The 27,745-nt window shown below is 37.4% G+C and overlaps 1 protein-coding gene across 1 annotated transcript in view; it reads left to right on the top strand.

Annotated features, from left to right (window-relative positions):
- Positions 1-213: 213 nt before the first annotated feature.
- ZSWIM5 (zinc finger SWIM-type containing 5) overlaps positions 214-27,745 on the top strand; it is a 202,866-nt gene continuing 175,334 nt past the window's right edge. Inside the window, exon 1 of the mRNA XM_038558248.1 lies at positions 214-864. Within this exon, the coding sequence (XP_038414176.1) occupies positions 270-864 (595 nt within the window). The 5' untranslated portion in view covers positions 214-269. The remainder of the gene's footprint in view (positions 865-27,745) is intronic.

The following is a 27,745-nucleotide window of genomic DNA, read 5'->3' on the forward strand; positions in this document are numbered from 1 at the left end:
TCGCGCCCGTGGCGGCCCGGACGGCGCGCGCCGCCTCACGCTCGTCCTGAGGCCGCCCTCGCCGGCGCTTGCGGCGCGCGCACCGGGCCGGCCCAGGCTCCCCACTCGGGCCGGCCGGCTCGCGGGGTTGCTCGCCCCGCCCCCCGGCGCCGCAGTTGGGCGCTTGCGCGGGGCGCGTGGCCGTGGCCGGGGTCTCCGCCGCAGTCGGTGCCGCCGCCGCCGCCGCCGCCTCCGCCTCCGCCGCCGCCTCAGTCAGTCAGTTCCCAGCAATGGCGGAAGGAGGTGAGCGAGAGGAGCTGCTCTCGCCGTCGCCGGTCTCTCCGGCTAAGCGCCTGTGCTCGTGGCCCAGCCCGCAGGCTCACCACCCTCGCGGTTCGCCCGGGGCGGCCAGCGGCGGGGTAGGGGGCGTCGGCGGCAGCTGCCTGGCCCCCGGGGCCCGCCCCCACCTGCAGCCGGAGTCCCTGCTGGACTGCGCCGCCAAGACGGTGGCGGAAAAGTGGGCGTACGAGAGGGTGGAGGAGCGCTTCGAGCGGATCCCGGAGCCCGTGCAGCGCCGCATCGTCTACTGGTCCTTCCCGCGGAATGAGCGGGAGATCTGCATGTACTCCAGTTTCCAGTACCGCGGCGGCCCCGGCGCCGGAGCGCTTGGCGGCGCCGCGGGGGCTTCGCCGGCCGAGGAGGGGCCGCCGCCGCCCCCCGGGGCCGCCGCTCCGACCAGCTCCGCCCCCGGGGCCGCCGCGGCGGGGGCATCCCCCGGGCTGGGCACAGCGGCCGGAGCGGCGGGCGGCGGCGGCGAGGGGCTGCCGTTCCGCCGGGGCATCCGTCTGCTGGACAGCGGCTCGGTGGAGAACGTGCTGCAAGTCGGTAGGTGCTCGCCCGGCTCCTCTCTGGTGCCTGGCCTTCTTTTCCGCAGGTGCCTTCTCTCTGCCGGAGCCCGGGGCCGAGATTCAGGCTTTCTGTCCAACTCTTGTTCCCCTGCCTAAGGACACAGTAGTCACATAAAAAACTTTTCTCAACATTTCATTCAGGTCCACTGCTGCTCTTTCCCCAACTGGCCCTCTACCCCATTTCTTTTTGTTCGAAGAGCAAATAGATCGCTCTTTTCTTTTTTTACTCTTTATTCTACACTCCACACCAAAGGCAAAAGGATGGAAAGGAATGCCTTTTTGGATGCAATAATTTCAGAAATGCGTTTTTAAAATTTTAAGTTTGGAGAGAAGAAAATTCTTAGTGAATCTGGAGCAAGCAGCCTTACAGGGAATGTTTGAGGGACAGGCTGTCAAAGGCAATCTGTAGATTTAGCAGATTGAAGCTGGGTATAATTAACTTTAAGATTGGAAAAAAAAATACTGTGCATTTCAGACAATTAAAATTATCTGCCTTAATATTTTTTTTCCCTTGGACCAGTGGTACTTGGGAATCTAGGCTGCGGACTTAACAATAACCGAAGATGGAAATGTGACAGCTCTCTTCTCTACACCCCCACCCAAGGAAAAAAAAAAAGCCACACAATCTGGAGTGGGGGTGGGGTCTGTCTTCCTTGTCAGACTAGGGTAAATCAAAAGCTGGTCACGTTGGGTTTTTCAAATGCTTCTCATTTAATGAGTCTTCGGATTTGCTTTTGTTTTTATCTTTTTTGGTTGTGGAAAAGTGAAAAATGATTTCTTTTACTCCTCCGGATCCTCTAGTCAATTTGTTAATCCTACTAAATACACAGATACAGTAGAAGACCTGAATAGTGGAATAGGGAGAAAGGGGGAAAAATGACATTGTTTAACATTGAATTGCTGTGTAGAAAATTAAAACACAGAATTTTTTTTTTCTATTTGGGTTATTGTAACATTCTGGAAGTGCATATTATGCATTTTATTGCCCTGTATATGCTCATATTTATTGAAAAAATATTGATTTTTGAAAGGAGTTGGAGAAGGGTTGTTTTTAGAATTAAACAAGCACTGGAACACATACACAGGCACGCCAGACATCTAGCTTTCTTTCCTCCAGGTAAAACTAATATATTTGAAAAAAATTTTTTTTGAAGAGTGGTGCATTGTGGTGTTTCCTATAAAGCAATCTACTTCTGGTTATTGAGAATCATTGAATCCTCTGTTTCTTTTTAAACAACAGTATATCACAATTTGTTTTGCAAATGTGAAATGTAAATTTATCTAAATTCATCCTGTGTCAGAAAACAGTGACAGTGGATTGAGAAAGTTTTCTTTGGAAAAGGCTAGCTTGTCCTTTGTGCATTTGTGTTTTTGAAAGAATGAGTTGAATAATCAGATAATTAAAGTGTTCAGCTTTAGTACTAAATATTAAAAATATGAAGGTGAATGTCTATTAGTCTGTAAACTTTGTATGAGTTTTGATCAGCTTTTATAATTCTTGTTTAAAATATTTTAAATAGAAAAATGTCAATTTAAGTGGTCGTTTTATAGTAAGGGATGGACTTGAAAGAATTTTCAAACTTGAGGGAGCAAATGAGCTACAGGAAGAGTTTTAAAAGGGTGTATATCTTTTAAGTGACTATAATGTCAAATTCCAAATGAAATCAGATTTTGTGGGTGATCCAGGTCATGTTTAAATCAGTTATTTTTCTTTCATGATATGACAGTTGGCATGCTTATTGGGGTAATGAGCTCTTGGATGGGAATTGTGGGGTCTGGAGAAAAGACACATAAGCACATTTTCTGATTCTCACTGTGGATTTCATAGATGAAGGTAGGAGAATGAATTATGACTTTTAGATAATGCTATTTGAGAACTGTGAGCTGTGTAATCTTTATTTTTCTTATCTTCATTTATGCTAATAAGTGTGAAAGAGAAGGATATTCCATTCTGTAGCATTTTGAGTTCTGTATGTTGGCATGAATCACCTTTTTTTTTTTTGAATCACCTTTTAATACCTGACATTAAGACTCATCTCTCATCTCTTAAAAATGTGAGTATGTGACTTAATCTAGATGATAGGCTTTATAAAAGTATTGCCAAGAGATGAGTGAGAAAGTGATTTGTATATAGGAAGATAGTAATCGTGTTCTTCAGTTTATAACTTAAACTCAATTTAATTGCTCAGTGGTGCTAATTTTAAAATACCACATATTTCCTTGCTGTTTTTAAACCAGAGTCATAACCTCAGAATTGGGAAGTTATTGAAGGCTGATGGTTTAGAAAGGAAAGGAGATTAGGGTATGTTTATAGCAATATCCTTTTAAGGAAAGAATTCATAAGGGTATTTAAATGGAGAAAACAAAAATACCTCAAAATTAAAAAAAAACAAATTTTTAAAAATGAAGAGAACAGCACAACACAAAACAAAAATTTTGAAGGAAAATAGACAATAGGGATCCCTGGGTAGGCGCAGCGGTTTGGCGCCTGCCTTTGGCCCAGGGCGCGATCCTGGAGACCCGGGATCAAATCCCACGTCGGGTTCCCGGTGCATGGAGCCTGCTTCTTCCTCTGCCTGTGTCTCTGCCTCTCTCTCTCTCTCTGTGACTATCATAAATAAATAAAAATTAAAAAAAAAAAAAAGAAAATAGACAATAACAAAAAGACATGTGCAAAGAGTAGGAAAGAGTAGGTTACATTCTGTAACTTCCAATTACTTTCCACATGGAATCTGGTAATGGGAAGTAATGGACTTACTGAAAAGCAAGTACTCTGTAGAAAACATCAAATTTTGAGTCAGAACTGAAACTTCCCCAGCTTGATATAAACAAATGGGAGAACTATAGGTTGTTATCCTCAAAAGATACATTTCTTCTACATAACAGTAGAATCAGAAGTATTGTTCCTTTTAAAAAGGGAAAATTGTAAATTAGTCTTTTCATGGACATCTGTAAATTTAAAGCTGTGTGAATAGACTTATAGTCTGATCTCTCAGTATTATGACGGTAAGAGAGTTCAGATGTTTTAGGTATTTGCTTTCTAACCTGTTTAAGAAGCCCATGGAAATTAGCAGTAGTATAAACTTTGGAAAAAAGTACTTATTTAGGAGTCTGCAGATGGTATAAGAATGGAATAATTATAATTTACTAATAGTTTAAGATGTTGACCCTTTTTTGCAACTCATATTTTAAATTAATTTATCTGTGGTAAAACTTAAAGTAGGTTTGTGTCTTCTCAGGGAAATCTGGATTAATTCAGGGGAAAGAAGCATTAACATGACTAAGAAGAAGTACCCAGGGGTCTTTAGGTGGTCTGACAATGCTCTATGTCTGAACCTAGGTTGTAGTTGTTGGATATCCACCTTATACTAATTCCTTTTGCTGTTCAGTTCCTTTTGCTCAATTGGAATGTATAATTTGAAAGAATTTTCTAACTTTAGGAAACAGATGAGGTACCTGGAAAATTTTTAAAAGGGTATATATTTTGTAAGTGACTATAATGTCAAATTCCAAATGAAATCAGATTTTGTGGGTGATCCAGGACATTGGTCTATTATATCTCAACTAAATGCTGTTAAAAATAAATGCAATTGTGCTTTTTTTTTTTTTTTTTTTAAACATTAACGGTTTTTCTTCCTTAAATGCAGAAATGTTTATTTGGATATTTAGATTTTTAAAAAATTAGATGGGCTTTCTGTGCTGGTATATCTTAGCTATATAAATTATATATTAGTATATATATCTTATGTATATTATATATATTCATATATTGTAATTTTATTTATTTACCCAGAAATTTTCACAGATTATGACTGTTGACTTTGACAGAACCCCATGTTTTTTTAGTCCATACAGTTTCTAGCAAGTGTAATTTGTCCTTGGATAGTCTTCCAAGATTAGAGCCACAATGCTAATGTACTACCTTATATAGAAAAAGTATAATTACAAAGACAATAATTAAAAGATCCATTTCAGAAAATTATTCATAGCTTAAATAACAAGTAAAAAGTTTATAATTATGAGTACTTGTATATTATCAATGAACTTCTATGAAATTTTTCTATAGCATAACTTTTGTGAAGTACATTGTGACAAGTATTACTGTTGATTTTTTTTTTTTTTTTTTTTTAAGATTTTACTTATTCACTCAGGAGAAAGACAGAGAGAGAGAGGCATAGACACTGGCAGAGAGAGAAGCAGGCTTCATGCAGGGAACCCGACATGGGACTTGATCCTGGGTCTCCAGGATTACACCCTGAACTAAAGGCGGCGCTAAAACCGCTGAGCTACCCGGGCTGCCCACTGTTGTTGATTTTTATGTATAATTTATTTTGATCTGTATTGGGGGGGAACAAAAAATACCCTCACCTAAAAAGCTTTGTAGCATTGTGTTTTTAAGTTAGAATAGCTATTAAAATAATAATAAAACTTCATGTGGGGAAAAAATGAATTTATATTTAAGCTGTTCCAGCATAGAAGGTAGCTGCATGCCTTTAGGGGGTAAGTGGTAACATTTTTTAGAGTAGAAACTTACCAAGTTTTAAAACCACACTAGTTCTTTTTTAAGCAATAATTTCTCTCTTTCTACCTCCCTCCCAATGCACCATACATACATCTTAATATTTAATGAATGTTTGTTGAATAGTGAAGGTTAAGAGTGACTTCTCAGTGTTATAAAACTTAAAAAAAAAAAAAGAGTGAAGCTGGATTTTAGTATTCATGTGGTATTAGAAGACTATGGGAAGACTTCATACTTGTGCATATTACTAAATTGATAGCATTAAGTAGTGTGAATGTTACATGTGTGTATCTTCTGTGTTGACCATCTGTTTTGTGTGAAGAATGGTGACTTATTTTCTTCAAATGAAAGCTTTAGATAAATTCTTACTGAAGGTGATTTTCTCAAAGATAGAGCTTTAGATTTTAAAAAAATTATTTAAATTCTAGCTAATTAACATACAGCGCAATATTGGTTTCAGGAGTAGAATTCAGTGATTAGAGCTTTGGATTTGAAAGATAATGAATAAATTAAAGATAGTGGATTTATTTTAGAGATTATCTCTATTTTAGGAATTAAAAAAATACATTATTGAAGTTGAGTACAAACTCTAAAATTTTGAAGTGAAAGGGCTAGAAATTTACTTATGCCTATGTGAAACAATTTCATTTATGTTGTTTCAACAGTGGCTATTAAAAATCAAGACTTAACTATCAGTATTCTATTATGGTGATGGTTATATAAATATACGTAAATATGTTAAAATATATAGAACTGTACCCAGTCAAGTTTACTGTATTATACCTTAGAGAATAACTTCTAAAAATCAAAGCATTAATATGTCAGTAAATTAATGAATGAATACAAAAGAGATACTGAAATGCTGTATTAGTTTCCTATGGCTGCTGTAATAAAGTGCCACAAACTGTGTGGCTTAAAACAACACATATTTATTGTCTTACAATTCTGGAGGCCAGAAGTCTGAAATCAAGATGTGGCACAGCCATGCTCCCTCTGAAACCTATAGGAGAGTTCTTCCTTGCTTTTTCCTAGCTTCTGGGGGTTTGCTGGCATTCCTTGGCATGTAACTCTAATCTCTGCCTTTGTTGTCACATGGCATTCTTGCTATGTGTCTCTATCTTCACATGGCCATTTTATAAGGATAGCAGTCATATTGGATTAGGGGCCCACCCTACTCCAGTATGACCTCATTTTAACTAATTACATGTGCAGTGACCCTATTTCCAACTAAGGTCACATTCTGAGGTGCTGGGGGTTAGGAACTTCAACATACCATTTTTAGAGGGACATAATTCAATTCATAACAGCTTCTCATACTTATTTCTTGTTGTATAACAGTTTCATGTGAATTTTAAACTTTTTTACATTGGATATGGCTTAAATTAGAAATCACATTCATTTTATTAGGTAAACATTACTTCAATTTAATTGATTTGCTTTGCATGATTGATATTATTTAGTATTTTTAGTACATGTGGAACTTTTTTGACAAGTAGGTGGTTATTTAAAGGTTAAACCTGTCATTTTTTTTATAAATGACGACTGCAATACAGCACTCGGTATATATGCATGGATGAACAGATTACTGTAGGAGTTTTTTTTTTGTCTTTGGAAATAGGTAACCCTGAAAGCATATGAACCTTGTTTTACTCTGTTTCCAAATCCAAGTTAATATGGCTTAGAATTAGTGTTTGATATTAGACTACAACTCATTCCAGATCACTTTTTTGTATATTTTCTACCTTCTAGCTTATTTATAGGCTTATTTCTTTCCTGATACAGGCAGTATGCTTCTTGGCCTCTTTTAGCTTGTCATTGAACTAGTATGCCAGGGAAATTACACTCATTTTAATACTAGCTTTAGCATTATGTTATCATCTGCTAACTTACTGTTACTTTTTATAATCATATGTAGCCAACTGATTAATTTTTGGTTTTCAGCATTGAAAACATTTTTTGCCCCCTTAGAATGCATAATGTGACATGCCCTATGTTGGTGTTCAGTAAATGTTCCTTAAATAAATGAGTAAATTGTTAAATATTTATTTATTTATTTAGATTTTATTTATTTATTCATGAGAAATGAAAGAGAGGTAGAGACATAGGTAGAGGGAGAAGCAGGTTCCATGCAGGAAGCCCGATGTGGGACTTTGACCTGGGACTCTGGGATCATGCCCTGAGCCAAAGGCAGATGCTCAACTGCTGAGCCACCCAAGCGTCCCAAATGATTTTTTAATATTTATGTAGTATGGACATATCTCTTCATTGATTTATATGTAATGGGAGCCTAGGAGATATATTGGCATTTTGTAATTTCTGGGTGTGTCTGATTTTTAAAACATTACATAGATTAAAAAATACCCTTGAAACTTATTATTAACTAGTTCTTGATTCACTCATTGAATTTTTTTAAAGATTTTATTTATTTTAGAGAGAGTGTGTATGTGAGAGTGGGGACAGGGGCAGAGGGAAAGGGAGAGAGAAAAATCCCAAGCAGACTCAGTGCTGAGGTTGGAGCTTGATGTGGGGCTTGATTCCACGACTCTGAGATCATGACCTGAGCTGAAATTAGAGTCTGATGCTTAACTGACTGAGCCACCCAGGCGCCCCTCATTCATTGAATATTTAGTCACTTGTTTTGTGTAAGTCTCAATAAATAACGGTTTACCTGCTTTTAGTGGACCTCATTCCAAAATATTTTCCTACATTAGAATAGAAACCCAAGGTGGACACTAAAGCCTAAGTGTCTAAGGACTACATTATGTTGACATTTTTTGTAGGTGAGTGGTTATAAACTGAGTGGGTACTTGACTCTACGATTCTCAGAAACCTGTTTTGGAAGTCTTATGTGTATATGTTTTTTGGTCATTTGCTTGTTTCCCATTATAACGGAGTGATGAATGTGGTATACAGGCAGATTAACATTGTTACCTTCTTTAATAATGGGCTATTGAATCAAAAGATAAAATACCCTTAATCTTAGTGCTTTTCTTGCTTTAAGAACAGTTATATATGTATACTTCTTATCATTTAGTCCTTAGGGAAATGCAAATTATAACCAAAGAGATATTACTACATACATACACACTAGTATAGCTAAAAGTAATGCTATACTAGTGCTAACAAGGATGTGGAGCAATTGGTAGGGATGCCAAATGATACAGTCACTTTGAAAAACAGTTTCATATTAAGTTAATAATATACTTAATGATAAGATTCAGCAACCCTATTCCTAGATATTTACTTAGAGAAGTGAAAACATCTGTTCATAAAAAGACTTGAATATTCAGAGCAGTTTATTTCAGAATAGCCCTAAACTGGAAATATTCCAAATGTCTATCGGATGTGTAAATAGAGAAATTGTATATCCATACAATGACTACTTTTCAGCAATAAGAAAGAACAAAGTATTGATAGCCTAGAAACATGAATGAGTCTAAAAAGCATTATGCTGAATAAAAGAACCTAGACCAAAAAGAGTACCTACAACATAGTTCCATGTATATGAAATTTTAGAAAGCAGAAGCTATTGTGACATAAAGTAGTTGCTAGGGTCCAGGGTAAGGTATGAGGAAACTTTTTTGGGTGATGGAAATGTTCTATGTCATGATCATGGTAGTAGTTGCATGACTGCACTTACTTATCAAAACTTACTGAATTTTGTATACTTAAAATTGGTAAATTTTTTTGAATGTGAATTATGCTCCAAAAATTTGATTTTAAAGGAAAGAATAGTGAGTTTCACATTAAAATCACCTGGGGAGATTTTTTTAAAAGACAGTGTCCATCCAGAACTCACCCCAAATTAATTGAGAATGAAGACTCAACTTCAGAATTTTAAAAAAGGTCCTAAATTGTTTTGTACAGCCATGTTGAAACAATGCTATAGAAAAATAATTATCGTTATTAGTGTTACCAGTGTTTTTAAACTTACTGTGGGCAGTCAAAACATTATGTAATACATATTACAAAAATGCTATGGACCATGTCATCTTTCTTACCTATCTTTAGGTTTATTAATGGATTTCAAGGAAAATTATTTTCTTACCACTTAAAGAAAGTGTGCCTGTGTTTTGGAAAGGTCTTATGCAAAAATATCTAAATTCTTTGTCTTATCACCATCAAAAGACATTTGTCTGAATGTAATATCAACATATAATTTTCTAAATGTTTGTTCATTTACTCATTTTTGAAATTTATATTTAACATTTTTAATGTTCTGTACCAAATAGAACATAATTTCTATACTTGAGTACATAATTTAGGATACACATGTAAAATAGCATTTAGCATAATATTTCATAATAATAGAGGTAGTTACTATGGGGGCAAAAAGTAGGAAGTGATTAACAGAAGAAATGGGGACAGCTGGATGTATTGTTGTATTTTGATATAATTCTAAGATATAGTTCTAATTATAAAAAACATTAAAATTATGTCTAATATTATTATAAAGTTTGGAAACACAATTTATTGCTTATAAGTTAGATTAACCCTTCGTGAAATTTCTTCTGTATTGACATTGCTATGCCCCATAATACTCTAGTCCATAATGATTCAAAGGAGTAACATTGGCAGGCAGGAAGATGATAGAAATATTGCCAGGTGTTAATCCTTTTTTCTCAGAATAAATTTTACAGATTTCTGTCTTTAGAACAGTTTTGTTACCTTCATATAATCTCTTTTTTCTCTTTGTTTTTTAAAAAAATATTGCTTCCTTTAGGTATAAACATATGATAGAGCCAATCAACAAAATGGATTTTGGTCTATCCATTCATTATCAATGGTCTGTAAACAACAGGGAACTGTATTAAGGCTTTGCAAGCCTTGGAGATCATTATATTTTTCCCCCTATTCATTCATGGTTTTATTGAATGGAAGCCTGCAGCATTAATACTTTCAGGAAAAGCCAGCCTGTCAACACCTGATAAACTGACATGACTGGCAAGTATCATGTACATAGTTGATGTTAGCAATATAAAATTCAAACTCACGTTATGGTTCTCTATTGTGAAAAATAATCTTGTTAATTTTTTCTCTCAATATTATTATATTCTTTGCTACCATATATGTTTACATGTATCAACTTAATATGATGTAGGATATATATTATATAATATTAAATTAATATTACCTAATATGATGTAGGGTATATATTATATAATATTAAATATTGTCTCATATGTGCAGGGACTATGCAGCTGGTAGCCTCAGAATTCTGGCTTCTCACTGTGTCTGTTTCATTACCTGTAGATGGGCAGAATGATGATACCAACCATTGTTTTGAGGATAAATTATCTTTTTTTTAAAGATTTTATTGTTTGAGGGAGAATAGCGACAGACATAGGGAGAGAGTACGAGCAGGGAGGAGAGGGAGAAGCAGGGCTTCCAAGAGGTTTGGTTCCAGGATGCTGGAATCATGACCTGGGCCAGAGAATGACACTTAACCAACTAAGCCACCCAGGCACCTGTCTTTTTTTTTTTTTTTTTTTAGAGAGAGAGAGAGAGAGAGAGAGCGCGCATGAGCGAGCGCCCTGTGCGTACCTTTGAGTAGGGAAGAGGGTGAAGGGAGTGGGGAGGGGTAGAGAGGGAGAGGGAATGTTAAGCAGGCTTCATGCCCAGGGACAAGCCTGAGGTGGGGCTCCATCTCATGACCCTGATTTGAGGTCATGATCTGATCTGAAATCAAGAGTTGGACACTTAACGGCTGAATTACCCAGGTGCCCCTGAGGATAAATTAATTAATATGTTAAATATTTAGACCAGAGCCTAGCACTTATTAGTGCTATGTAAGTGTTTTCTATTATTAATATACTACAATTTCTGAAAGTATTCTCTATTTGTTACCTTTCCTTCTTCAACATTCTCCCCATATCTGAAGCCCTTTCAGTTTGACTTCTGCTTTTATTCACTGTATTATAATTGATCTCTTAAAGGTCACCAGTGACCTCATGATTGCCAAGCTTAGTCTTCTTTTTCCAGTCTTTATCCTTCATGAACTCTGTATAGAATTTTCTATAGTCTATTGTATCTTCCTCTTGAAATACTAATTAGGTTTCAGTTACTTCAACATTCTGGCTTTCTTTCTGCCTACCTTCTTTTTTTTTCTTATCCCACAAAAGTAGGATGTACCTTTTTGTCCCAAGCTTTCTAATTTAGCAATCTTATTTATTTCTATAACTTTAATAATTGTTTTATGAACACGAGATATAATGTAGTGGTTTAAATTTTGTTTAAAGCAACTGTTCATTTTCAAATTAAATCTCAGATGGTATTCTAGTTTTTGCAGCAGAAAAATTGAGCTGTTTGGAGGATTGGGGAGGGGCCCACAACTCTATCAGCTTGGCCAGCATCTTTTTTGCTTCCATCCAACACTTCCAACTAATAATGTTGGGATTTGAAGTCAGAAGATCTGCCTTAGTTTTCTCATCTGTAAAAGTGTCAGGATTTTTGTGAGATTTTTTTTTTGTGAGATTTTAAATAAACTAATATTATACAGTGGAAGCACTATATAAATATCATTGTGCAAATAATATAAATATTAAATCTGTGTTGTTTCTCCCTCTGGAATTCAAGATCACCATGTACATTTGCCTATTAGTTATTTCTAAATGGATAACCTCCTGGCCACTGAAAATCAACATGTCTAGTAAAGGATAAATGTCCAGAATATATTAAGAACTCCAACTTAACAACAAAAAATAGCCTGATTAAAAAATAGGTGAAAGAGCTGAATAAATACTTCTCCAGAGAAGGTATGTAGATGTCCCATAAGCACGAGAAGAAGAAATGCAAATAAAAACCACAAGGGACATCACTTCACACCCATTAGGATGTCAGATATTAAAAACACAGAAAATAACAAATGTTAGTGAGAATATGGAGAAATTAGAACCCTTGTGCATCACTCATAGGAGTATAAAGTAGTGCAGCTGCTGTGAAAATAGTATGACAGTTTCTCAAAAATATTAAACATAAAATTATCATATGATCCAGCGATTCTGCTTCTGGATATATACCAAAAAATTGAGTGCAGGAACTCAAATAGATATTCATACACTTATGTTTAACAGCAGCATTAATTTTAATAGCCAAGGGTAGAAGCAACTTAAGCGTCCATTGACAGATTAATGGATAAACAAAATGTGGTAGATGTATACAATGGAATATTATCCAGCCTTGAAAAAGGAAGGAAATCGTGATACATACTACAGCATGGATGAACCTTGAAGACCTTATGCTGCTTTCCAGATGTATAATCCTGGATGACAAGTTACTTAACCTCTTTGTGCTTCAATTCTTCATCCATAAAATGGTGATACAATACTGTCTCAGAAAATTTATATCACAGTTAAATTTGATAATGTATGCAAAGTCAGCTTGGAGTTTCTTATATTTTAGGGGGTTGTGATTCTTAGTTCTATTTCTATTCTCCTTCCCTGCCTCTTAATAGCCTGTTCCTCCATTCTAAAAAGTGCCATTTCCTTATCTGCTTAGTTGAAATTAAATTTTCCTTCCACTTTGGTCCTATGCATTGATCAGCAGTTGTTTGATTACCTATTTTGTTCTAGACTCTGGTCTAGCCATTGGAGACATGACAGTGTTTTATTCAAACAAACTTCCTGTTTTCATGGAGCATAAATTTTAGTGAGGAGACAGCACTTTCCATTTTCAGTTTGTGTTTTAATTTGTTACAGGTATTATCTTCCCTTCCAGTCTGCAAGTGCTTCCAGGGCAAGAACTGTATCCTGCAATATGTGCAATATCCAGTACCATACCTAGTAGGTTTCCTAAATGACCCCTTAAGAGGTCTTTGTGGAATGAATTGTGAACTTATTCATGACTTCCTTTTCCTTTTTTAAAAAAGATTGATTGATTGATTGATTTAGAGCGAGGGAGCGAGCAAGAAAGCAAGCATACATTAGTCTGGGCAAAGGTGGAGGGAGAAGGTGAAGGAAAATCTTAAGCATACTCTGTAGTGAATATGGAGTTGGTCACAGGGCTTGATCTCACAACTGTGAGATCATGACCTGAGTCAAAGTCAAGAGTGGGTTGCTTAACTGACTGAGCCACCTGGGTGCCCCTCTGTGACTTTCATAATCGTGATTTCCAGCACTGACTACTTTACACTTTAGTCACTTGAGGAGTTTTGGTAAAATACAGATTCTGTGCTTCTACCCTTGGAAATTCTAGTTAACTAAGATTGGAATGGGACTTAGGAATCTACTTTTGATAAGCTGTCCAGATTTAAACATTTGGGAACCATTGCTCCATAGTGTTCAGTACACTGGTTTACATAGAATGTGCATGGTAGTGTTGGTTGAATTAATTTATTGCTTCATTTATACAATAGCTTGTTCCAAATTGGATTTGGAACTTGTGGGTCAAATCAAATTAAATGGATAGACTGGATTCAGGAAAGAGTTACATGAAAACATCATTAAGCTCAGCAATACTGCAATTCGCTAATGTTAGTAAAATCACTAGTATCTATCCTTTGTTGTTTTTATTTTTATTTTTTTAAAGATTTATTTATTTGAGAGAGTGGGGAAGGGGCAGAGGGAGAAGGAGAGAGACAATCTTAAGCCTACTTCCTGGAGCATGGAGCCCAATGCAGGGCTTAATCCCACAATCCCACAACTCTTAAAATCATGACCTGAGTCGAAATCAACAGGATGTTTATCAGATTAAGCCACCCAGGCACCGCCTTTGTTGTTTTTATTTTATTATTTTATTTTATTTTTATTTATTTATTTATTTATTTTAATAAATTAATTTTTTTATTGGTGTTCAATTTACCAACATACAGAATAACACCCAGTGCTCATCCCATCAAGTGCCCCCCTCAGTGCCCGTCATCCATTCATCCCCACCCCCCGCCCTCCTCCCCTTCCACCACCCCTAGTTCGTTTCCCAGAGTTAGGAGTCTTTATGTTCTGTCTCCCTTTCTGATATTTCCCACACATTTCTTCTCCCTTCTTTTATATTCCCTTTCACTATTATTTATATTCCCCAAATGAATGAGAACATACACCGTTTGTCCTTCTCCGATTGACTTACTTCACTCAGCATAATACCCTCCAGTTCCATCCACGTTGAAGCAAATGGTGGGTATTTGTCGTTTCTAATGGCTGAGGAATATTCCATTGTATACATAAACCACATCTTCTTTATCCATTCATCTTTCGATGGACACCGAGGCTCCTTCCACAGTTTGGCTATTGTGGACATTGCTGCTAGAAACATCGGGGTGCAGATGTCCCGGCGTTTCATTGCATCTGAATCTTTGGGGTAAATCCCCAACAGTGCAATTGCTGGGTCCTGGGGCAGATCTATTTTTAACTCTTTGAGGAACCTCCACACAGTTTTCCAGAGTGGCTGCACCAGTTCACATTCCCACCAACAGTGTAAGAGGGTTCCCTTTTCTCCACATCCTCTCCAACATTTGTGGTTTCCTGCCTTGTTAATGTTCCCCATTCTCACTGGTGTGAGGTGGTATCTCATTGTGGTTTTGATTTGTATTTCCCTGATGGCAAGTGATGCAGAGCATTTTCTCATGTGCATGTTGGCCATGTCTATGTCTTCCTCTGTGAGATTTCTCTTCATGTCTTTTGCCCATTTCATGATTGAATGTGTTTGTTTCTTTGGTGTTGAGTTTAATAAGTTCTTTATAGATCTTGGAAACTAGCCCTTTATCTGATACGTCATTTGCAAATATCTTCTCCCATCCTTTGTTGTTTTTAAATGCTAGTTCTTAACATATTTACCCCAAAATAATTCTATACATTTTAATAGTTATGTAAGTTTTTGAAAAGGTATTGAAAAATCTAAAAGGATTTGAACAGAATTGATAAGTAATCTCTGAGGAAGTGGAATGAGTGGTGACCAAAAGGAAGTTTAGTTTAGTCTGTATTGCTTGAATCATTTTATGATGACAGCCTATTTAAGTATTTCTTATATAATAAAGCAATTAAAATAAGTAACAGATAATAATATAGTTTATTCAGCTGCATTATTTTGTTTAGCATTTTTTAGCCTTTTAAGTTAACATGATTTAGAGAAATGTCATCTTACTTTTATAAACCTGATATACATCAGGGGCTTTTAACCTGGCATCTGTAAATAGCTTTCAGGGATCCATGAATTCCTGAAATTATTTTCAGATTTTACAAATGGATATGGACATTTTTCTTTACTTTTTTTTTTTTAAGATTGATTTAGAGAGATCATGGAGGTGCAGGGGCAGCTGAAGAGGGAAAGAAAGAATATCAAGCTGACTCCCCACTGATCATGGAGCCCAAAATGGGTCTTGATCCTCAACTCTGAGATCATGACCTGTGCTGAAATCAAGAGTTGGATGCTTAACCCATTGAGCCACCCAAGTACCCTTGGATATGGACATTTTTCAAAGAAGACAGTTTATAACTTTCATTGGATACTCAAAGGGATCCATGACTCAAATAAGTTCAGGAACCACTAATTTATGTAGAAGAATCTACTTTGATAACAATTCTGCAATTAATTCTTCTATTGCCTTTGAGCCTTGATGTATATAATATGGGTGAATGTGATTTAGTAACTTTTTTTTTATTCTACCCATTTTCAGGTTATGAATGGTTTGAGACAGAGAGAGAGAGAAAAAGAGGCACAGGCAGAGGAAGAAGCAGGCTTCATGCAGGGAGCCGGACATGGGCCTCTATCCTGTGTCTCCAGGATCACGCCCTAGGCTGAAGGTGGCGCTAAACTGCTGAGCCACCCGGGCTGCCCTCAATGGTTTTTCTTAAGGATTGACACAGCTCTACTATTTGCTCCTCTACTAGTTAAATATTTCAGTTTTGGCATTTCTGACATATTCATCTTTTTCTACTAATCTAAATGCTGGTGTATACATTACTTTTTGTTTATTTCAGAATGATGGCTTGACATTATTGTGCCACCTACAGCTGAAGTTTAAGGATTTGCACTATCTGAAATAAAGTAATAGCCTGTGAAGTTACTGAACAGAGTAGGCCATAGCTATTTCTTTATGGAATCTTTCTAAGGAATTGGGTTTTTTAGATTATATTTTTGGGAAGTGGACTCTGAGATGGAGATTGGCTTGTGGAAGGTTTATTGAGGAACAAGACTTGTAATAGAGTAAGGGATGCAAGATTTGGAGGGCAGAGAGATTGAACTGATGGAGTTGCCTTGGAGACTTCAGTCAATCCTTTTGGGAACTTTGGAGCTAGTATCATATTTAAGAGTTATTTGGAATTAGAGACGCCTGGGTAGCTCAGCGGTTGAGTGTCTACCTTCGGCTCAGGGCGTGATCCCAGGTCCTGGATCAAGTCCTGCGTGGGGCTTCCTGCGAGGAACCTGCTTCTTCCTCTGCCTATGTCTCTGCCTTTCTCTCTGTGTCTCTTATGAATAAATAAACAAAATCTTAAAAAAAAAAAAAAAGAGTTATTTGGAATTAGATGTGGGCTGACCTGAGGGGAGAAGGTATAACCTTGGGTGGGGCAGTTTCTGTGGTAGAGATGGAAATGAAACTACATAATTTCCAAACTACAAGTTTCCCTTTCCAGCTGTAGGAAGTGCTTTCAGTGGATGGTTTCCAACTGTCACCTGGTTCAAATCTGCCTCAGCTACAGAGAGCTGCTTTACCTGAGATCACAGTTCCTCTACAGTCACCTTGCAAATGGCCGAACAAGTTTGGGTAAAGATTCCAGCTATTTTAGCTTAACATGGAGCTCCCTGATAGGCAGTACTTGCTCCTGGGAGTTGTACCTGATTGTCAAAGACATGCATGTAGTTTGACTTCTTCTAGTCTTGCTTCTGCTGCCTTTGCTTCATAGGTATCAATTTCTGTTAAGTATCTTGCATCTTAAACTCCATCTCAGGGACTGCTTCCAGAGAACTCGGTCCCCTGATACAGTTTGTTGAGGAGGGCTTAGCTGCTAGACTCCTGGAGTTAGAGGAACTCTCCAGGCAGTTGGAGGAATGAATGCCTTGGTCTTGAAGGGAATATCTGGTCACTGCACTCCTTTTGCCTCTTGAATTCATTTCATATGAATTCACACCATGTGAGAACAACTCCTCAGCATTCTCTTTGGTTTCTTTTTCTGAGGACTGACTGACAATAGTTAAGATTAGTAGATGAATTAATTACAACCTCTACCACTACAGGTAGTCTCTAGGTCACAACTAATACTTACTGTCTCTCTCTAAGCTCCATTCTAGATTCTTGGCCAATATCTCCACTTGTCTAGATGCCTTACCAGGTAGGGTGACTGTCATGACTGAGGAACCCGAGCATAGTTACCATGCCCTTTTTAGGCGTTGACCATTGTACTTGTACATTTACTGTCAAAATTGGGCAGGGAAATACCAAGAGATACCCCAGGGACAACCCAGATGCTAAATTCATCTACTCCTTTATGTTACTTTTCTGTGTGTTGGTGACTCTATGTTATTTCATAAACACCGTATGTTGCTAAGATAGCACATTATGTAACATTAAAATCAGGTCTGTTATTTTAGTTTTAAAGATCAATTTTTTAAAAAGATTTATTTATTTATTTATTTATTTATTTATTTATTTATTTATTTGAAACAGAGAGAAGCAGAGACATGGGTAGAGGAAAAAGTAGGCTCCCCATGGGGAGCCTGATGTGGAACTCGATCCCAGGATCTCAGGATTACGACCTGAGCCGGAGGCAGACATGCTCAACCACTGAGCCACCTACGCATCCCTTAAAGATCAAGATTACATTGATTTTGCTTTATTATTGTTTCTTTGATACATTATCAGGGTCGTAACTGCAGAGGTTTATAGATGTCACCTTTTGTGTTGTCCCTTGCACATATTATTAGTATATTATCGGGATAATTATCAACAAAAGAACTCACACAACATAAATTTTTATTTCTAGTATTTTAGCATAGTTTTATTTAGTAGTGAGTGGTTTTCTAACACCTAGTCCCCTTTACCTATTCACTTAGAGGTTAGACTTGAAAAATTGTAAAGGAGTTGGAGTATAATTTACTGCAGTTATCAAGCCTTGTGATAAATATGCCATTTAGCAAACCATCTAGACAAATTCACATTGCTAACTTGTGGTAAGGAAAGCAAGAAGTAAATAATAAGTAGCATTGCTAACCTCAGTAAGGAAACTTTGAGCCCATGGCTGCCTGATGAGGCCTTAAAGAGGAGAGTGTCAGCAGTGTCCCTGAAGAGATTCAGTATTTTGGAATTGGGGGCTCACAACAGCCGTTTCTTTTTTTTTTTCTTTACACTTTTAGTAAGATATAATTCACATAACTCATGACTCACCCATTTAAAGTATAAAATTAAATGATTTTTAGTATATTTACAGATGTGGGCTACCATCACCACAGTCAATTTTAGAATATATTTTTAAAAGACTTTATTTGTTTTTTTGAGAGAACAAGAGAGAGCATGAACAGGGGGGAGAGGGAGAACCAGACTCTTTGCTGAGCAGAGAGCCCCACATGGGGCTCAATCCCAGGACCCTGGGATTATAATATGAGCTGAAGGCAGATGCTTAACCAACTGAGCCACCCAGGCATTCCTAGAATATTTTCATCATCTCAGAAGAAACCCTGTACCCTTTAATATCACTTTCCAACCTCCCTCCAACCCCACCCCCAGCCCTAAGCAAATACTGCTTTCTGTCTCTATGCCTATTCTGGACATATCATATAAATAGAATCACATAGTATATAGTCTTGTGACTGGCTTTTTTCACTCAGCATTAGCTTTTCAAGGTTCATCTGTATTGTAGCATGGATCAGAATTTCTTTTTCTTTTTTTCTTAATATTTTATTTATTTATTTATTTATTTATTTATTTATTTATTTATTTATTTATTTATGATAGTCACAGAGAGAGAGAGAGAGAGAGAGAGGGGCAGAGACACAGGCAGAGGGAGAAGCAGGCTCCATGCACCGGGAGCCCGATGTGGGATTCGATCCCGGTCTCCAGGATTGCGCCCTGGGCCAAAGGCAGATGCTAAACCACCGCGCCACCCAGGGATCCCAGAATTTCATTTTTTTTTTTTATGGCTGAATAATATTCTATCATGAATACACTACATTGTTTCCATTTACTAGTTGTTATACTTTTTTTTTAAGATTTTATTTATTCATGAGAGACAGAGAGAGAGAGAGAGAGAGAGAGAGAGAGAGGCAGAGACACAGGCAGAGGGAGAAGCAGGCTCCATGCAGGGAGCCCGACGTGGGACTCGATCCCAGGTCTCCAGGATCACAGGCGGGCTGCAGGAGGCGCTAAACCGCTGCACCACAAGGGGTGCCCATTGTTATACTTTAAAATATATATTTTATTTTTAAGTAATCTCTATATCCAACTTGGGGCTTGAACTTATAACCCTGATATCAAGAGTCGAATGCTGCACTGAATCAGCCAGTCATCCCAGTTGTTATACTTTTGAGTTTCCCTTTTTATTATGAATAATGGTGCCATGAACATTCAGTATAAGCTTTTGTGTGGACATATATTAAAACATCTTTTGGGAATAGAATTTTTGGGTTATATGATAACTGTATGTTTAACTTCTTGAGGAACTGCCAAACTATTTTCCCAAGCGGTATACCATTTTATAATCCCACCAGCAATGTATGAGGGCTCTAGCTTCTCCACATCTTTTGCCAACACTTATTATTATCCTATCTTTTTTATTACTGCTATCCAAGTGGAGGTGAAGCAGTATTCATTCCACTGTGGTTGTTTTTGATATGTTTTTCATTTCCCTGATGACTAATGATGTTGAGCACCTGTTTATGTGGTTATTGGTCATTTGTATATCTTCTTTGAGGAAATGACTATTCAGATTCTTTGCCCATTTTTATTTTATTTTTTAATTTTTTAAAGACTATTTGAGAGAGAGAGAAAGAGAGAGAGAGCATGAGCAGGGGGAGGGGCAAAGAGAGAGGGAAAGGGATAAGCAGCCTCTCTGCTAAGCAGGGAGCCTGCCATGGGGCTCAATCCTAGGATCCTGAGATCATGACCTGAGCCAAAGTCAGATGCTTAACCCACTGAGCCACCCAGGCGCCCTGCTTATTTTTAAATTGGATCATTTGTCTTTCTGTTGTTGAGATGTTAAGAGTTTGTTACTTATTTTAGATACTAGTCCCTTATTAGATATGCAAACATATCCCCCTGTTGTTTTTTTTTTTTAAAGATTTATTTGTTTGAGGGGTAGGGAGAGTGCAGTGCAGGCAAAGGTAGAGGGAGTAGGAGGGAGAATATTCAAGCAGGCTCTGTGCTGAGTGCAGAGTCCCATGTGGGGCTCAGTCTCACAACCCTGAGCTGAAACAGAGTCTGATGCTTAACCGACTGTACTACCCAGGCACCATTCTGTTTTCTGAGTTATCTTTTTACTTTACTAATACTTTTTGGAGCACAAATACTTTTTACTTTACTAATACTTTTTGGAGCATTTCCTCCATTTTCATAGCACTTTTTAAAAAATTTTGATGACAGCTTATCTGTTTTTTCCTTTGATGCTTGTTTTTTTTTTTTTTTTTTATTTATTTATTTATGATAGTCACAGAGAGAGAGAGAGAGAGAGAGAGAGGCAGAGACACAGGCAGAGGGAGAAGCAGGCTCCATGCACCGGGAGCCCAACGTGGGATTCGATCCCGGGTCTCCAGGATCACGCCCTGGGCCAAAGGCAGGCGCCAAACCGCTGCGCCACCCAGGGATCCCTTGTTTTTTTGATAGCATGTCTAAGAAACCGTTGCCTAACACATAGTCATGAAGGTTTACTTTTTTTTTTAAAGATTTTATTTTATTTTATTATTTTATTTTTTTAAAGATTTATTTATTTAATTATTCATGATAGACATAGAGAGCACAGACACAGGAGGAGGGAGAAGCAGGCTCCATGCCAGGAGCCCGAAGTGGAACTCGATCCCGGGACTCCAGGATTGCGCCCTGGGCCAAAGGCAGGCGCTAAACCGCTGAGCCACCCAGGGATCCCCAAGAAGGTTTACTTCTATGTTTTCTTCTAAGAGTTTTATAGTTTTAGCTCCATTTTGAGTTGATTTTTATATATGGTGTCAAAAAAGGTCTTGAATTTCATTCTCCAAATGTGGCTAGCCAGTTGACCCAGCATCATATGTATTATAAAAGACTGTTCTTTCTCCATTGAATGGTTTTGGCATTTCTGTTGAAAATTAGTTGATCATAGACAGGTTTATTTCTGGACTCTCAATTTTATTCCATTGATCTATGTGTCTGTCCTTATGCTAATACTACACTGTCCTTTTAAAAAAGATTATTGATTTGAGAGAGCACACAGAAGGAGAGAGAGGGAGAGGAAGAAGCCAACCCCCTGCTGAGCAGGGAGCACATTATGGGGCTCCATTCCAGGACCCCAGGATCATAACCTGAGCCAAAGGCAGATACCTAACCGATTGAGCCACCAGGTGCCCCTACACTCTTTTGCTTACTCTTGGTCCATAGTAAGTTTTGAAATTGAGAAGTTTGAGTTTCCTACTTTATTCTTTTTCTTTCTACAGTTTTACTGAGGTAATTGACATTTAGTATAAGTTTAAGGTGTACAATGTGATGATTTGATATATGTGTATATTGCAAAGCATCTGCCATAGTAGAATTAGTTAACACATTCTTCACCTCACACAGTAACTATGGTGAGAACATTAAAGCTGTATTATCATTAACAACTTTCAAATACACAGTGTAATATTTTTAATTATAATAATCATAATGTACATTAGATTCCTGGAACTTATTCATCTTATAACTGAAAGTTTGTAGCCTTTGACTTACTTCCCCATGTCCCCCTTCTGAGCCCTTGGCAACCACCATTCTGTTCTCTGTTTCTGAGTTTGATGTTTTTTATTTTTTATTTTTTTAAAAGATTCTATTTTTAAGTAGTCTCTACCCATATTGGGGCTCGAACCCACAACTCTGAGATCAAAAGCTGCATGCATGTTCTACTGATGAGTCAGCCAGGTGCCTTTATATGAATGAATTTGCTATTTTTAGATTCCACATAAAAATGAGATCACGCAGAGTTGCCTGGCTGGCTCAGTTGGAAGAACATGCCACTCTTGATCTCAGAGTTGTAAGTTTGAGCCCCACGTTGGGTGTAGAGGTTATTTTTAAAAAATTAAATAAACAAAAAAAAAGTGAGAACATATAGTATTCTTTTTTTTTTTAAGATTTTATTTATTCATGAGAGACTCAGAGAGGGGGTGGGCAGAGACACAGGCGGAGGGAGAAGCAGGCTCCATGCAAGGAGCCTGATGCGGAACTCGATCCCAGGACTCCAGGATCATGCCTTAGGCCAAAGGCAGGCACTAAACCACTGAGCCACCCAGAGATCCCCTCTTTTTTCTGTCTGACTTATTTTACCTACCATAATGCCGTTATGGTCCTTCCATGTTGTTACAAATGGTAGGATTTCCTTTATTTATGCTGAATAATATTCTTTTGTATGTATATACACAGACCACATTTTCTTTATCTGTTCATACCTCGATGGGCACTTAGGTTGTGTCCATGTCTTGGCTATTGTAAATGGTGCAGTGAACGTGGGAGTGCAGATATTTCTTTCACTTCTTTGAGTCCCAGAAGTGGGATTGCTGGCTCATATGGTAGTTCAATTTCTAATTTTTTGAGGAATGTTCATGCTATTTTCATAGTGGCTGTACCAATTTACAATCCTACCAGTAGTGTGCCAGAGTTTCCTTTTTTCCACATCCTTGACAGCATTTGTTCTCTTCTCTCATTTTTTATAATAGCCATTCTAAAAGATATGAGATGGTATCTTATTGTAATTTTTGATTTACATTTCCCTGATGACTTTGAGCACCTTTTCATGTACTTGCTGTTCGTTTGTATGTCTTCATTAGAAAAATGTCTATTCATGTCCTCTCCCTATTTTTAAAAACTGGATTGTTTGTTTTTCTGCTATTCAGTGTAGGAGTTCCTTGTAAATGTTGGATATTAAGCCCAATCTAATATATAGTTTGCAAATATTCTCTCCCATTCTTTTTTTTTAAGACTTTATTTATTTATTCCTGAGAGACACACACAGAGAGAGAGGGGGTGGGGGGCAGAGACATAGGCAGAGGGAGAAGCAGGCTCCATGCAGGGGGCCCGACATGGGACTTGATCCCAGGTCTCCAGGATCACATCTGGGCTAAAGGCAGTGCTAAATCGCTGAGCCACCTGGGCTGCCCTATTCTCTCCTATTCTATAGGTTGCCTTTTCATTTTGTTGATTTTCCTTTGCTGTGCAGAGTATTTTAGTTTCACTTGTTAATTTTTGCTTTTGTTGGGTAGCCCTGGTAGCTCAGCTGTTTAGCACCGCCTTCAGCTCAGGATGTGATCCTGGAGACCCAGGATTGAGTCCCACATCAGGCTCCCTGCATGGAGCCTGCTTCTCTCTCTGCCTGTGTCTCTGCCTCTCTCTCTCTCTCTGTGACTCTCATGAATAAATAAAATCGTAATAAAAAAAAAAGAAAGAAAGAAAAATTTTTGCTTTTGTTGTTTGTGCTTTTGATATCCAAAAGATCATTGTCAAGAAGTAGGTTAAGGAGCTTTTTCCATATATATATATATATATATATTCTGTAATATATGTAATATATAATATGTATTTATATTCCATGCCCAGTGTGGAGCCCAATGTGGGGTTTGAACTCATGACCCTGAGATCAAGATGTGAGCCAAGATCAAGCGTTGGACCCTTAATTGACTGAGTCACCCAGGTGCCTGTCTTTATATTTTTGTCTAGGAGTTTTATGGTTTTGGGTCTTATGTATAATTTCTTTAACGCATTTTCATTTAATTTTTGTGAGTGGTATGAGAGGTGTCCAGTTTTTCTTTTGCACGTGGGTATCCAGTTTTCCCAACACCATTATTAAAGAGACTATCATTCATTCTCCCATTGAGTATTCTTGGCTTCCTTGTCAAATATTAGTTGAATATATATATATATATATATATATATATATATATATACATACACACACACACACGGGTTTATTTCTGCTTTTTGATTCAGTTCCACTGGTCTATTTTTATGCAGTACCGTACTGTTTTGGTTACTTTTGTTCTTTTTCAAGATTGTTTTGCCTGTCCTGGTTCCCTTGAATTTTCATATGAATATTAGGATCAGCTGTCAATTTTTGCAAAAAAAAGCAAGCTGGGATTTTGATAGGAATTGCATTGAATCTGCAGATCTATTTGTATAAGTGAGTATTGCCATTTATATTAGTTTTTTGTTGCTACTTAACAAATACCACAAACATCGTGGCTTAAAACAGCACAAATTTAATATTTTATAGTTCTAGAGGTCAGAAATCTGAAATTGGTCTTGCTGGGCAAAAATCAAGTTGTTGGTCAAGTGTCAATTGATAGATAAATGGATAAAAAAGATGTAAATGTGTACAATGGAATATTATTCAGCCATAAAAGATGTAATCTTGCCTTTCATAACAACATAGATGGACCTAGAGGATATTATGTTAAATGAAATAAGTTAGACAAAGAAAAATACCAAATGATTTCACTTATATGTGGAATCTAAAAAACAAAACAAACAACAGACCAAGCAAACTCTTAAATACAGATAACAAACTGGTGGTTGCCAGAGGGGAGGTAGGTGGGGGAATGGGCGAAATAGATAAAGGGGATTAAGAATTACAAACTTCTAATTATAAAATAAATAAGTCATGGAGATGGAAAGCATAGCATAGGGAATACAATCACTAATATTGCAATAATGTTATACAGTGACAGCTGGTGACTATACTTAGAATGGTGACCATTGAGAAATATATAGAATTGCTGAATCAATATGTTGTATACCTGAAACTAATATAACATTGTATGTTAATTATACTTTAATTAAAAAAAAAACAAAGATGTTGGCAGAGCTGTGTCCCATATGCAGGATCAAGGGGAAAATCTCTTTCCATGCTTTTTTCCAGCCTCTAGAAGCCACCTACATTCCTTGGCTCATGGTTCTTTCCTCCATTTTCATAGCATATCACAGCAACCTCTGCTTCCATTGTCATATTTTTGTCTGACTTTAAGCCTCTTGCCTCCCTGTTATAAGGACCCTATGATTACATTGGGCCTAATAAGATAATCTGCACATTTTAGGAACCTTAATTTAATTACATCTGCAAGTCCCTTTTGCCAAGTTCTGGAGATTAGGATATGGACATGTTTTAGTGGAGGGCATTGTTTTGTCCACCATACCATTCTAACAGTATCCAATCTTCTGACTCAAGAACATGGGATCTTTTCCCATTTATTTGGGTCCTCTTTAACTTCTTTCAATAATGTTTTGTGCTTAGAAGAATACAGACCCCATACTTTCAGAGCTGAATTTATGTGTTTTATTCTTTTTTATGCTATTTTAAGTGGAATTGTTTTCTTGATTTCATTTCTAGATTGTTCATTGCTAGTGTGTTTAAATATAATTGATTTTTTTATATTGATCTTGTACCTCTAACCTTGTTGAATTCATTTATTATTTTTGTCAAAAGAGATAATTTTTTTCTTCCTTTCCAATCTGGAACATGTGGGCCTTATTCTTGCAGGTCACAACACTCACAAAACTCAGTGTTGTTAGTTCCATAGAATGCATTGGACTAAGGAAGATTTCCTGCCTTTCAGTGAACTTGGAAGTGCTTTTTAATATGCTATTATGTTATTAGGAAGTGCATTCCTAGGGAAGCAAGAGTGAGAGAAAAGGGAGTGAGACAGAGAATGAGGGAGAGATAATATAATGATATGTTATAGAGGTGGTTACCATTTGGTATCAAGTGGCAACTGATTGCTCAGACTCCCTGAATTGCCTTATAGACAGGACAAAGACTATCTTCCTGGCTCTTATTTCGCATTTAACAAGATTCAGTACTGGGAAGTGTTTTCCTATTAGAAGTATATTTTAGGGGTGCCCGGGGGCCTCAGTGGTTGAGATTTGCCTTCCCGGGTCTGGGGATCAAGTCTTGCATCGGGCTCCTGCAAGGAGCCTGCTTCTCCCTCTGCCTATGTCTCTGCCTCTCTGTGTCTCTCATGCATAAATAAAAAAAAATTTTTAAAGGTCTATTTAACATATACCTTTCTGATTTTAACCATTATTGATTATACAGTTTGGGTTATAGGGATTGTAAGATTATAGGAATTGTTCTGCTGTGCTACTCTGCATAGTCTGTGAATTTAAGTTTCCCGTGTGTGGTGTTTTATTTGTTTGTTTGTTTGTTTTTTCAGTTACAAGATGAGAAAATGGGATTGGCTATAGGTCATACTTTTGTTATAATCTGTGACAACTCTTAATGGTTGAAAGCATAAAATAAGTAAGAACAAAAATTCAGTACATTTAAGAAAATTTTTTCTTTTTTAGTATCATATTCTCTTCCCTGTTATTTTTCTTTTCTTTTTTTTTTTTTTTGCACTCTTTATTCTTTATTTTCTGAGGAGATTTTGGGAACATAAGGATCATAATTTAACAAAATAGCTAATTGTAAGAACTTATAAAATGATATTTATTCTTCCTCTTTCTTTTCTTTAGTCCTTGAACTCTTAACTGTTCTCTTCTCTCTTCTATCTTCCCTTCCTGAAAAATTCAGTCCAAACCAGGAGGAAGCAAGAAAGAAAAGTGAGACAGGGAAGGAGGGAAAGAGGCAGCACCAAGTGGTAGCAGTCTAAAAGGAACACTTGGAGCCCAGCAACTTACTCTCAAATGACCCATAAAAAATTATTTGAGAATCTAAAAAATTGGACTCATAGAACCATGGAATAGAATGGTGGTTGCCAGGGAATGGGGGAAAGGGGAGATAATGGTTGTGAAGGGTAACAAATTTTCAGTTACAAGATGAGTAAATTGTTAGGATCTAATATATAGCGTGGTGATTATAGTTCCTATACTATATTGTATACTTGAAATTTGCTAAGAGAGTAGATCTTTTTTTTTTTAATTTTTAAAAATTTTTATTTATTTATGATAGTCACACAGAGAGAGAGAGAGGCAGAGACACAGGCAGAGGGAGAAGCAGGCTCCACGCACCGGAAGCCCGACGTGGGATTCGATCCCTGGTCTCCAGGATCGCGCCCCGGGCCAAAGGCAGGCGCCAAACCGCTGCACCACCCAGGGATCCCTAAGAGAGTAGATCTTAGGTGTTCTTATCACTCACACGTGCACATGCACACATACATGCACACAAATGGTAATTATATGAAGTAATGGATATGTTAATTAACTTGATAGTGGGAAGCATTTCACTATATATGTATATTAAATCATATTACACATCTTAAAAATCACATCATACAA

This window comes from Canis lupus, chromosome 15, assembly GCF_011100685.1.
Source record: "Canis lupus familiaris isolate Mischka breed German Shepherd chromosome 15, alternate assembly UU_Cfam_GSD_1.0, whole genome shotgun sequence".
NCBI lineage: Eukaryota > Metazoa > Chordata > Mammalia > Carnivora > Canidae > Canis > Canis lupus.